A 14,114-nucleotide genomic window follows, 5' to 3' on the forward strand; every position below is an offset into this window, starting at 1 on the left:
AAGTTTATTTGTGCATTTTTAGAAGTTGTGATTAAAGTCCAAAGCAAGGATTCAGTTTTGGATGATGACATCACAGAGAATAAAAGAGTAAAACTTTAATGTCTCTGCTTTTTTTTTTTTTTTAATCCAGTAAACACTGATGATTATCTCTAGTGTACTCCTGTTTTTGATATTATTATTATTTATATATATTTCTCTTTTTTTCCTATGAGCAAGCACTTGGTGACAGTGGGAAGGGAAAAACTCCCTTTTACCAGGAAGAATCCCCAGGCAAAACCAGGCTCAGGAATGGGCACCCATCTGCTGCAAATGGGTGGTGTTGAGGGAATGCACAGAGAGACTCTCTGCTGGACAGGCTTCCATTAAACCCAATCCTAATATATGTTTGTTAAACAGGATTGTATACAAGTGGAACATTGGCTTTTATGCATTTTTAATAAGTTCTCACCAACGTTTGGACAAACATATTCATTAGGCTTGTTCTATAAAGGTGTTGTGTTATAGCATCACAGTAGAATGTGTCATCTTTAATGTTCACATTCCCGAATGTAAGAGGTGCGATCAAAACGTTCTGGTCAGATGCTATTTTGAGCACCTTTTGATTTTTTTTAAGGTGTTTGATTGGATATCGTTTTTTTTTTGTTTTTTTTTTTTTTGTTTTTAAATAATGGGATGATTGCTTTTGACTTTTTGATCACACTTGATTCAGTTGTCTTGTGCACAGACTTAAAACACTGAGTTAAAGGCCAAAGATTTACCACACAAGCTGAGGGTACTTTTCTGCCCATTTGGTTTAAGTAATTAAAGTTTGCAGTGAACACAATGTTAGCAGTCATGCTTGTGATAGCGACTTTTTGTTTCTCGTTTTGACGTGATGGCTGTTTCTCGTTTGTTTGTTCCTTGTTGGTTTTTGAGCAGAAAGCTTGATTATATGGCTGCTGGGTGGAGAAAATAAACATCGACTGTCCCGGATTCTGTGTTTTCAAGGGTGCGGTGAGGGTTGTGTTGTACGAAGCAGAGATTTGGTTACTTTTTGTTTTTGGGAGGAAGCGTTGCGGTCCTGTTGTGTGAAACTGTTTCCTGTGTGGGTTTCCTGCGATTCTGGTCAGGGAACTGGTATCGGGACCAAGCGGGCCTCAGAGCTCCATGAGAATTTTCCGCCGAGCTTGACCGCCTTTGCCCTTTGTGCCCTTTTGGCTCGTCACGGCTGTGAATGCAGATGCACTCCTGACAATAGAGCTGGCATACGAACGCTGGCGCTGAGCTTGCATTTCTGTGTCGTTTTTAGATGGGACACAATTTGGATCACAAGAAGAAAGGGGATAGTTTTTTCTCCCTGTGTACGTGTCTGTTAAGCAGACTTCAGTTGTTGTGTGAGTTTTCCAAACATCCTGTCTACGTGGAGGTTCACAGAATGCATCTTTCCTGGGGGAGAGGAAGTAGACTATAGTATAGAGGGCAAGGGTTGTGTGGAAATGCGGAGCAGTTTGAGTCGTTGTGCTGTGTCAGAATACATTTTGGATACTTTGTCACTTTAGCCCTGCTCTGCAGTTGACATATAAAATTGGCCAAGTGATGCGCAATACCCGGAAATATTAACATGATCTCCGGTTTCCTGTTTTTATTCGTCTCTCTTTCCGAATGTTCCTAATCCTTGCGTTCAACAGATGGAAAGGTGACACAATGGATTTTCATTGATTTCCACTTTCATTCCATTGTTGTTTCCTCCTGGACAGATGTGGAAAGAGTGAAAATTTTGCACTGGGTCAAGTTAAACCTCAAAGTTTGCAAACACAGATGGAAATCCGTGTAATGTTTGACGTCCATGTCCTTCCACTAAAACACAGAAATGGATGTGATGTTTTTGGCTAGGTAATGGTACTAAATTGCAATTTCTCTTCATCTCACGGTCTGCGTTTTGTCTTCTTCCCCCTTACTTTTCATTCTTAACTATGCATACACTTTTTTTTTCTTTTTTCTTTCATTCAGTAAATGCTGCTAGTGGCAGCTTCGCTCGTGACCTTGTTAAAGAAATGATTTACTCCTCTGAGGGGAGGCTGTTTATGCTGGGTGAGGGAGAGGTATGCAAACAAAAGCCTTGAAAATCAGACTAGGCCTTCCCATCCTTCCCTTTTCCTCTCTCTTAAGGAATTCATATTCAGTGTAACAATGGGTCAGCTGCCTTCCCTAGTTTTCTTTCTAAGTAATGACCTTTTTTTAAGAGCCTGTCTAGAGTGCGGCAGAAGGATTTTGATCTCGATGAGTGGGCCTTTCCTTGGCAGCCGTAGTCTTTCATGCCTTTCTTGCAAGCAGGCTGCACTCCACAAAACGGATCTGAATTATTCCGAGAGGATACATCTGCTGCTTGTAAAGTACACCAGCTGTGCGTCTGTGCATTTGAAGTAACTTTAACTGGGAGGCAGCAAAATAAAAAGTCATTAGTTATTCCTTTACTTTATTTAATAAGTGATTTAGTCCAAGAAATGTTGAAAAATAGTGGAAACATGACAGTAACAATTCTTTACACTTAAAAAAAAAAGCCAATGATATTCAGTTACACCTAGAAGAATATGTGTCAGTGTTAACTCTTTAAGGTCCACGCCAAGAAAAAATTTGTTTGCTTTTCTTATTGACTTGGGTGAGTAATCACCACAATCAATACTTCTTTTTTTTTCAATAGACCCTGGAGTTTTTAAAATATTGATCTCTACCAAATGGTTGAGATGTCACTCAATGGTAAAAGTATGAAATGTCATGTAATTCAAGTACAGTAGATAATACAGTTGAAAAAATCAAATAAAGGCCCAAATTATAATTAACTTAATAACAAAAACTATCCAGGGCATTGGATAGAGTTTATTTCTAGTAGCATGCCAGTGCTACTTCCTATCAAAGGAAAGTATATCAAACAACAAAATACATATTTTTTTAATCTGCAAATGTGAAAAATGTGCAACAGCACAAAATACTCACATTCAGGCCACTTCTGATTGAATGCTACTGTGGAAAATCATTTTTGTTTGTAAAAAAATAAAATAAAAACAGTGCAAATCGAGCACATCTGCTTATGGTTTTGGTCGTTGGGGTCTTATGGTGTAGCATTTACTCTGTGGTGGTGGAGAGCTGAATCATGGTTGTCCAACTCTAGATGCAGCTTGTTAACTTGGTTCAGACACAGCCAGGCAGAAACCTTTTGAGAGCCATCGGTTTCTGGTCCAGTAGGGCACAGTCCCTCTTGTAGACCAGGTATTCAAGTCAAGGATGCATCCGAACAGTGGAATATGCCATCTCCTTAAAGATGAATTGATCATCGGAATCTTAGGTATTTAAATGACATCAGCCAATCTTACCTATAGCAAACCTGTGCAGGGTGACTTAATAGAGCAACGGAAAGGAGTGATTTTTGTTGTATTTCTTACTGACTCAGTGTTTCCTTTGTGTCTTTGTAGGGCTAATCGCTGCGAATGTGAACTTTGCACAGCTGCACTGCCAGATTTGAGGCCTTGAAGTGCTCCTTTAGTTCGTGTGGGTGTGTTTCTAGCCTTTCCAAAGCAGTCCAAATCAACAGGCAACACAAGCCTGGCTCATATTCAGGCTGGCAAGCCAGTGAAGGGCCTCTTAACTTCTGCCCACTGTTTAGACAAACCCCGCATCAGCATGTCATCATTTATCCTGGCAGCCGGGGTTAAAAGATGTTGAATTTTCTATGAAAGAAGTGGTTAGTTAGTATTTAAACTTGGTTGCCATGGGTTGCAAAGTTTTCTCAACTCCTCCCATATGTTTGTGCACCCCTCTTAATTGTTGTAGGGTACGCCGGTGTTTGTCCACGCTGGGCCCTTCGCCAACATCGCCCATGGCAACTCCTCGGTGCTGGCAGACAAGCTGGCTTTGAAGTTGGTCGGACAGGACGGCTTTGTGGGTAAGAGCATGCGGCCCATGCATACAGATCTCACACACACACACACACACACACACACACACACACACACACACACACACACACACACACACACACACAGAACCACAAAACCTTTGGGGATGACAGACAAGAAGATCTCAGCTGTCGGATCTAGGAGTCCCAGATGTGTTTGAACTGAAGGCTTAAGCTTCGTTAGTAGAACAAACAAATTTATAACTTATAATTTATTCCAGCCATGAACTTCAGCGTGATCCCCTGCCGCTGAAGGCTTTAGCATGAACTCATTATCAGCCTGGTTCTGGATCTGTTCTGCCTGCCTCTGGTGGACTAGCATTCTGCTCTGGTGCTGTTCCTCCATAACTTTCTAAGAAGCTAGTCGAAAGAAAAAATATCAGCGCAGAGGAAGGAAGCAAGTTGATAATCTTAAGAGCCCTTGGAATGCTTTAGAGTAAACCACACTAATCCCTTCAACGTCAAAGCACACTGCAGCATTTCCATTTTTATCGGCCTATCTGTCCCGCTGCTCTCTCCCTGTCTTCATTTACTTTGGCTGCAGGAATATGTCTGGAATGCATGTGTGTGTCTGTGGTTTTTGCCAGGTGCATTTGGCGTACACGCAGATCTCCTTAAGGCGTACGTTCACGTTTAGGCGACAGATACTTTAGCCATCAAAGCTATAACAGGTATAAAAGGAAAAAAAAAGGTTGACTGCTTGAGCAAAACCAGCATTTGTCCAAGCTATCATCTGTGAGTCGGACAAATGTGAGGGCAGAGAGCTGGATTTCACAACACTGAGCATAAAAGCAGGGAGACTTGTATTTGTTTTAAGCCTCCACCTCTCTCCATCTCACTTAGTTACCATCTGTATGTCTTGTTCCCTGTCTCCCTTCCCTTTCCGCATATTCGCTACCTGACTCTCAGGTATGCCGGGAACCCCCCACCTGGCAGCTGGGACGCGTGTGCCCTCCTCTCGTTCGTCCCATCTACAAACAAACAGGAACACTGAAAAAACAAGAACATTTTTACAGATGTAATGTGGTACAGCAAGTCATTTCTTTGTGCAATCTTGTGCAGTGAAGCCCAGCAGGAGAGTAAACCCGTTTTCAGATGATCAGATAGGTGGTAAAACTGTGATGATGTTGATAATTCCATATTTCTCAGAAAATTGTTTAAATAACACGGTATGGTAGGTCAAAGATGAAAACAGAAGGAATATAGGATTTGGCATCATCCTGATGTCTTATTCTTTTTCACCTTGAAACTCCAAACCTATTGAAAAAAAGACATCTGCGAGCCAACACATGAAGTTTTCCTTCATTGTGTCACCGCACATCATCCTGATGCTGTAAATGCAGACTAAGGTGTGTAAAAGCAATATACACTCACTGTATTAAAGGTAGAATTCCCTACCCTTGTAGGAAATCACATTGCCTTGTATAAAAGAGTTTTGTCAGAAATAGAGGAGCCAACTACTTGTTAGTATTTGTGTTACTGTAGTGGTTTAACAAGAGAGATAGACAGTACACATATTTTGAAATGTTTGCAGGAGCCTGTTAAATATTTAGGCTCTGAAAAATTATTATTACTATTATTGCTATTATGACTAATGACCAAAACTGCAAAAAATTAGGCTAAAGTTTTTTTAAAGGACAATTAGAGTGAAGAAACTACGTCTGGCACTCATGTACAGTAAACACGCCCAAGTTTCGTTAATTGCTGGGACCCTCTTTGGTGAGTGAAAGTTGTTGTTGTGCCATGAACTCTTTGTGAACTCCGGGGGGGTCCGGCACTAATGCTCACTTTAAACCCCCTTTTTCATCATTCTTAATATTATTGTGGTGTTTTTCAAGTCACTCTGGAATCTGGACTTAACATGAAGAAATGCTGCTTTTGCGGGGAGGGGCGGCTGTCGGGAGATGAATTCCACATGACAGATGTGTGCGTCTCTTGTACCATTAACCGTCTGGAGTCCTGAACGCAGATAACCCCGCGACACTTATTTATTATAAGGTTTAAAAGATCACATTAGAAAACGTGAAAAAAAAGTTTTGCAGTCATGTTGGAGTTTTTTTTTTTAGAGTACGCTTGGGGAGTGTGATCGTGTGTACAACGTCTCTTTATGTCTGTCTCCACGTTGGTTGAGTGTGGAGTAAGTGCATATGAGAGCATGAGGGTGGGAATGGATGTTTGTATCTGTGTGTGCCTGTATGTCTGTGTCTATATGTCAGGTTGGGTGTCAGGCGCCACCTCTCTGGGGACATCTCAGGCCCTCCAAGGTTTGGAGGCCTATCTCCCCCTACCACCACTTCCCCTGCCAGTGGCGGACCCCCTCAGACATCGGTGCGTTGGTGGTTCTTTGTGTCCGGGGATGGGCGTCCAGGTACACACCGGCTCACTCCTTGGCGGCCGCTTATCGGGGCCTGGAGCCTGGGGCTCGCTCGGGCCACTTCGGAGGTGGGGTGCCCCCGGCCTCTCGGCCTGGGGCTCGGTCACTCAGGCGCAGCTGGCTGCCGGCGGAGCTCACGGGCGCGTCACTGCAACTCCCCCTGGCTTCTGCTCCGCGGCTGCTGAGTGAGCCCTCATCTGGGACTCTCCTCAGCTCTTTCCGGGACAGTGGCGCAGCTGCCCCTCTGTTGGTCTTCCTTGGTCTCTTGTGTTCTGGGGGCCTCTGGATGTCTGGAGTTTTGATCTCCTCCACACCTGCTTCACGCCCTGGAGGACGGGGCTGTGGCCCCCCCACACCCTCTAGCAGATTATTACATGAAGGAACCTTTTAAAAAACAAAAAACAAGCACGTCCATGCTCACAGGTGTACACACGGGTGATCACACCCACAAACTACACCCTTTTTGGCTCCTACCTCAAAGCACACTGTGTTCTGTTGATCTTATGTGCTGCACAATAATGTTTAACATTTAGTATTTACTGTCATATTCCCATATATCATTGTGATGTTGTTTATTCTATTACTCTTGTTCTCTTCTGCTTGCTTTCTTTTTTCTTTCTCAGCAGGTGATCCAGGTGATTGATATATGCATTTTTTTTTCTCTGCCCGTTCTGTTGGTTTTTGTCTTTTGCCCTTCTCCCCCGTCCCTCTTCTCAGCTGTTTCTCTTTCCCTCTTTCTTTCTCCCCTTCTTTCCCCCAGTCAAGTCTGTCCCGTATTCAGTAAGTGAAAATAAAATAAACAATAAAAGGTGAATCAAATGGACCATTACGGCAAGGCTGGGATGGTCAGTTTGGTAAAGTAAATCCGTTGGGCATCTTTCTTTGCCTTTAGACAACAATTCTGATGGCAAAAGAGCCAAACGGGACAGGCCAAAGGAAAAAAAAAAAAAAAAAAAAAAAGTTTTTTTTTTATCACCTACATAGACAAACAGTTGCTTGAAAATTATGTTTGAACAATTATGTGAATTCAATTTAAAAGAAAACTCGGTTACATTATAGAATTTGATTCTAAATTGGCTCTAGGACAGCGGTCCCGAACCTTTTGGTTTATGTATGCTGGTTTATCTCCGACAATATTTTCACGGACCGGCGTTTAAGGTGTTGCGGAAAAATACAACAAAATAAAACCAGTACCAAAAAAAGGAAGATTTATTCGTAACACACGGGAAAAGGCCCAGGCAAACAGAGTTAACGATAAAAACCGATTTTAAAAACCCTGAAAAGCATAAATTTCACACCTGAGCCTCAACTCTCGCAACCAGTCCGTGGCCCGGGGGTTGGGGACCGCTGCTCTAGGAGGTAATGTGAGCATGAATGGTGGTCACCCAGCAAATAGACCACTGGCCAATAGTCCAGGGTGTACACCACCTTTTGAGCAAATGCAGATGGATGAGAGATAAATCACATTTTTTTATGATCGCTTGAACATTTAGTTAGAAATGTTATAGGATTAGCTGATTTAGCTTTTCTCAGTTTGTTTGTTCATTACACAAAAATTAAAGAAGTTAAATTAAAGAGCCTTAAGGCAAATAATGACAGGCATGTGTTCTGACATTTGATTAAAGTAGTAGTACTTTTTACTTTTAAGTCTCTTATTGTGGAAAACTAACAGCACATAGATGGTCGTGCAGCCTGCTCTGCCTTGTTTGTGTTTTTATTGGCAGCTGTGCTGATACCAATGCTTTGACATCTAGTTCCACCATCCCGATCTTTCTCTCTCTCCTTCCCTCTGACTCTGCTCACAACATCATCGACCTCTTCCTTCCCTCTCGGTCTCTGGGCAGTTCAGGGTTGTCATGCAGAACAGGAAGCTTGCCAGTGTTTCCTTAGGACATCCTCCGGGTTCACTTTCCCGCTTGATGCAATGCCATCGAGGGGAAACTGTCTTTTCTGTTTTCTTTCTTTCACCTCTCAATATGCTGCGTTGTGTCGTGTGAGTACTCTTGTGCTCGCTTTTTGTCATAAAGTTTCTGGAAATCCACAAATACTGTACCTAAGAATCAGATTTTTGTTGGCAAGCTGTTTTTGTTTTCAGAGCCAAAGCTCTAGTGTGGTGCTAATGAGAAACATTGCACTGAGCGCTATTTGGCCAAAAGAAAGCCGAGTTACATTTTTGCAGTCCTCCCGCAGGCTTTATTTTTTTTCCTCTTTGAGCAGATAGACTTTTCAAGATGCAGGCGATGCAGCCAAGGCCCCCCAAGTCACAGTTTCTGCTAAATGTTGTTGTTGGTATTCCAAGAAACTAAGTCCTGTTAGACTTAGTTCTTCTGCTCTCCAAAAGACTTTCTCAACTTTCTGATTTAATTTCATTTCTCACGTATTTCCATCTTCTTTCTCTCCTCCTCTCGCCTTCCCTCCTTGAAGTAAATTTACGCTTGCGTCTCGTGAAATAAATCACACCGTGACTAGCATTAAACGAAGACAAACAAAGCAGAGTGATGCATTTCTTCTCGCAAACACTTGTTTTTTCTCTAAAGCCTCAGAGAGATTGACCGTGGCTCAGGGGGTTGGGAGTACTCTCGTGTTTCCAAAGGCATGTCAATAAATGTTTTCAGCAAATTTCTTTTTGGATTAAACACAGTTTAGCTCATAAAATTTAGTGAGGATTCATTATTTTGCTGTCATAAACTTTAAGTCTTCAAAGTTGAACCAAGAAAACGACTTGACATATTAGACATTACATGTAATAAAAGTAGAATGTACAAAAGCCTGATTTATTTTTTTATGTAATTATAAAAGCCTTCCAAAAGTTCAAATCTTCCAAAAGTTATTCCATCATTTAGTTTTTTAATAACGGCGATGGAAAGAGGCGTTGAAGGTCATAGCTTATGATTCACTTCACTTCAGTGACTCCTCTTGGCGGAGACAGCTCTCATCAGGATGGGAATGATTTATCTTAGAATGAAGGAGACCGCTCAGATTTGATTTGCAGTGACGCTTCCCTCCAAGTGGAAATAGATCCAAGCCCCCCTCCCCTCGTTCCCTTTTCAATTTGTAAACCCATGTCTTCGTCATTACTGTCTACGTTCAGAAGTGGAACTGGTCAAAGCCCGTCTCTGTGGAGCTCAAGTCTGCGCACAGGGTCCTACGCACAAAAACTTGTATGAGACGTAAAACTGATCAGAATGACACAAACATTTTATTTGTTTTTCCCATCTGAGTCCCATTTGGGGTTTTTTTTTTTTTTTTTTTTAAATCGTTTTAATCAAATTAGCTGTCAATAAGGTTAGCAGTTGACGAGCACAGATGTTACACCACTGGAAGAAAGAGGTTATCCAGGATGGGTCAGTTTGAGCAAGAGGGGAAGCGGGGTCTGTAGATGATTAAGTTTATGGGTTGTGTATTGGTTCTTTAAAAAAAAAAAAAAAAATTAAAAAAAATGTTAACTCCAAAAAAACTCCCCAAAAATGGGAAAATAACAGCAAACTCCTCCTGTTAATGTTATTTTTCGTGAATACCCATAGTGAGCAATTGAGTAGTGAACTACTTTGATAAATGTTTTCTGAGATCAGCTGGTTTAGACTGGTTCCTTTAAAAAAAAAAAAAAAAAAACATTTTACACTAATATTGCGAGGGCCAGCTGCTACTAATGGACCACAACTTGTTAACATTATGTCACATTGACAAAGTCCTCTATATTATCGGGACCCGTGGGAGACATTCAAAACAAACGTTATTAATTTGACTGACAGAAAATCATGCTGCATTTGAAGGCTTAATCTCTCTTCTCGTGGTCACAAAGAGTTCGTGAAGCGTTAAACTACAAACTGGACTCCATGCACGTTACGGTGCATTTGTTCTGTTTGGATTTTAGATTTAGATTAAATGTTTTACTGGAAGATTTCTCGTAAAATATGTGTTGGAACAAAGGCAAAGCATTTAACCAAACAGCAAAGCCGTTAGTCTTTACTAGTACCAGTAAAAGTGTTGGGGCAATGCCACTATAGCTCACCTGGTCGAGCCTGGTGACTGAAGGCCACTCTAAATCATCTCTTGCATGTCATTCCTCCCTCACTTTCTCCCTTTCTTCTTGCACACACTCTGCACTGTCCTCTTGAATAAAAGCTAAAATATTTGCAGTAATAATGTAGTCGACTTTCAGCGCATTGTGCGGTCTATCCTGCAAACTGTGATGATTCATCATGACCCATCTTTAGCACAAACCAAAAGCTTCAGAGATCACAAGGAAACAGACTTGGAAGCGTGCAGTGAATTCTTCCCTTTCAAGTACCGAAAGGGAAGAATAATGGCATCTGAGCAGACTAAACAAACAGCCCAAGGTGATTAAAACCTGCCTAAACACTTTTGATGGGAAATAAACTTTAGTTTTACTGTAAAATGTGTAAAACTAGCCAGCATGTAGCAGGAAACCTTATCTTGACAAAGGCTGCCATTTCAGGTGGGGTATTTGCTTTGTTTGGAGCCTGTTCAAGAGGCCTGTGCGTAGAGCTGTCTGTATCAGAGGCCCTCTGTCTTTTTCAGAGCCCCTACAATGTACCCATTACTCAGTACTACTGTTCAGAAACCGTTCCCATGTCTCTTCCAGGCGTGTAATCGAGCTCACATGTGGTGCTGTGAGGTCAAATTGGGTCAAACCTTGAAGGTGGAAGATGAGTTATTTCAAGCAAGATGATACTTTAATGCCTGTGTCCAGCGCCGCTGCTCCAGCTTCTAACACGGCTGAATCGCAGTCTGCTCACATTCTTTATTTGCTGACCATAAATTTTAATATGTAATTCAATAATTCACTGGTAGACATGTTTATGCGTTTTGTGCCTGTTTCCTCACAGTGACCGAGGCAGGTTTCGGAGCTGACATTGGGATGGAGAAATTCTTCAACATCAAATGTCGAGCCTCAGGTTTGAGGCCCAGTGTGGTGGTGCTGGTCGCAACCGTTCGAGCGCTAAAGATGCACGGCGGCGGCCCAAATGTAGGTCAACACAGCGCTGTTGTAATAACACAGTATAGCCTAGCCATAAATTCTTCTCTGGTGTGGATCAATTAAAGAACCACTCACTTAAATGTCTCTGAAAATCTAGCGCAGCTTGTGATTGACAAACTCCAATAGTAAAATGCTCTTAATGGTCATGAAAGGCACTGCGATCCTGTGCTGAGCTGTAACTCAATTGAATTTAATGAGCTGACTATCTCATAGGGTTATCTCAGTTTCTTGGTATTCATTAGTCTTCATCCTGTTTGCTGAAATTAATCTTCCAAATTAATAACTGTGTTTATAGACTTGCTAGTGAAAATATTAAGAATTAGAAGGGTTGATTTCTTGTTTATCTCCCATATGGACAAAACCTGTGATGCTGAAGTGTCTAATTTGTTGGTCTGTTTGTACGGTTTTAGGTATCTGCAGGTGCACCGCTTCCCCGAGAGTATACCGATGAGGTAGGAACCATGAAAAATATGCATGAGCAAACATAAATATACACTCACCAAACACTTTGTTAGGTATATGCTTTGCTAGTACTGGGTTGGAACCCGTTTGCCTTCAGAACCGCCTTAATTCTTTGTGGCACACATTTAACAAATTACTGGAAATATTCCTCAGAGGTTTTGGTCCATGTTGACACGATGGTGCGTTATCCTGCTGGAAGCAGCCACGAGAAGATGGGTACACTGTAGTCTTAAAGAGATAGGCATGGTCGGCAGTAAGAGGTCCGAATTCTGCCAAGAAAATATATCACCACCAGCCTAAACATTTGACACAAGGCACGAGGGATCCATGCTTTTATGTTGTGCCCACCAAATCCTGACGCAGCAGTCTGAATGTGGCAGCAAAATTCGAGGCTCAGACAAGACCAGACAAGGCTTTTTTCCAACTTTCTGTCGTTCGATTTTGGTGACCCTGTGCAATTTTAGCTTACTTTTCCTGTTCTTAGCTGGCACGAGTGGCAACCAGTGTAATTTTCTGCTGCTTTAACTCATCTGCTTCAATGTTTCAACATGTTGTGCATTTTTCTGCGTTTTTTAATTATAACGAGTGGTAATTTGAGTTTATATTACTTTCCTGTTAGTTCGAAGCAGTCTGGCCATTCTCCTCTGACCTCTGATATCAATAAGATATTTTCACCCAGAGAATTGCTGCCTACTGGATATTTTCTCTTTTTCCCAACCAGCAAATCCTGGAGATGGTTGTGTGGGAAAAGTCCCAGTAGATTAGCAGTTTCTGAAATACTCAAACATGCACCCACATCCAAAGTCACTTAAAGTACCTTTCTTTCCCATTCTAATGCTGCCAGCAGCTCGTCTTGACCACATCTACATGCCTAAATGCATTGAGTTACAAGAGAGTTAAAGAAAAAGGCAGTGTGGTAAAATAATGGGGGATGGGAGGTAATTATTGTCCCGTGGCATCACTTGTAATTAGGATAAAATAGTTATCTGTATCTGTCCTTATTGTATTTAGTCTGAAAGTTCAGGATGTTTTCAGGAGAATTAAGGCTATTTACACTCATTAACATAACTCTATTTGGTGATGTGCTTGGTGCTGTGTTTTGAGTAAACTACCATGGCAGTGAAGCATGACCGTGGGTGGTGATCCCACTTCCTCTTCATGCAGCTGTTTTGTGACCTGGCTCCTAATGGGCTTACTGTACACATTAGGGCTACTTACAGAGCAGTGCATCATCTTTGTATTAATGTATACTTGGTCTCTCCTCTGTGTCAAACATGTGTAATATTAACCAGAAAAATCATGGAAGGGAGACGTCATTTGACAGCATTTATAAGATGTTTATGTGATGCAATAAAGGGTCTTGGAGATTGTACTAGAGATGGCACGATACCACTTTTTTATGTCCGATACCGATATCATAAATTTGGATATCTGCCGATACCGATATGAATCCGATATAGTGTTTTTTAATCAACAAAACTGTTTTTTAAATATCTTGCTGCATTTTGTATAAGTTCATACTCAAGTTTAAAACAACAACTACACTAAAGCTATTCTGTTATACCTGTATGAAAAAAAAAATATTTCATAGTTCAGCAATACTGATCAATCTAATAAACTTAAACCTACACCATCCTCCCTATTCTGGTATTTTAAAGAGTACTTAGCATAAATATTAAGCAACCTAACTAATAGGGTTCCAACTCCCAGCAACAACAAAAATAAATAAATAAAAAATAGGGAACCACCCCTCACGCTCCACCTCATGATGCTTAATCGACGTAATCAACCTTAATTTGATGCAGTGTGAAAAAAAAAAAAAGCACAGAAATCAATTATTTTTCAAGAAATATTAAATAGATTCAACATCTTTCTTCAACAAAATTGCAGACTGCACAGATGGTACCTTCCCAAAGGAAAAAGTACTATAGCTTACTAGGGTATATATATTAGACTTAATAGTCACTATATACAGTAATTGACTTCTATTCATTTTACATCAAATTAAAACTTTGGGTGTCAGATAATTATTTATTAAAAGCTACACATTTTAAATGAGAATAAGAAAGAAAAGTATGTCTTTGTGCCCCTTTTCCCTGTTCATGCCCTATCGGCCCCCCTGGCTAAACTTTGCTAGATCCGCCCCTGCACAGTTACAGCCGTCAGCTGTAGAAAAAGATCCTCGAGTAGAAAGTAATAATAAATACATTCTAACAATAGCTGATCAAGCTTAAACGTGCTGCTGTTGTTCAGCCGCTGGTTTCCTCTTTCTGGTGCAAAGTGGGCCAAAAGCAAACTAGAGACACGGACTCGCGACAGAAAAGCCGATCAGCTGATCGTTAAGC

The 14,114-nt window shown here is 41.2% G+C and overlaps 1 protein-coding gene across 2 annotated transcripts in view; it reads left to right on the top strand.

Moving 5' to 3' along the window:
* mthfd1l (methylenetetrahydrofolate dehydrogenase (NADP+ dependent) 1 like) overlaps positions 1-14,114 on the top strand; it is a 45,922-nt gene that overhangs the window by 16,892 nt on the left and 14,916 nt on the right. For both annotated transcript variants that reach the window (XR_014915125.1, XM_085431921.1), the window contains exons 20-22: positions 3,808-3,919; positions 11,156-11,295; positions 11,718-11,759. Coding sequence is in view for 1 of the 2 variants with exons in the window: in XM_085431921.1 (XP_085288047.1) it covers positions 3,808-3,919; positions 11,156-11,295; positions 11,718-11,759 (294 nt within the window). In the remaining variant the exon portion in view is untranslated. The remainder of the gene's footprint in view (positions 1-3,807; positions 3,920-11,155; positions 11,296-11,717; positions 11,760-14,114) is intronic.

The sequence above is a fragment of the Copadichromis virginalis genome, linkage group LG15 (assembly GCF_057382275.1).
Source record: "Copadichromis virginalis isolate Kocher_CV1m ecotype Utaka linkage group LG15, C_Virginalis_male_GT1.1, whole genome shotgun sequence".
Lineage (NCBI taxonomy): Eukaryota > Metazoa > Chordata > Actinopteri > Cichliformes > Cichlidae > Copadichromis > Copadichromis virginalis.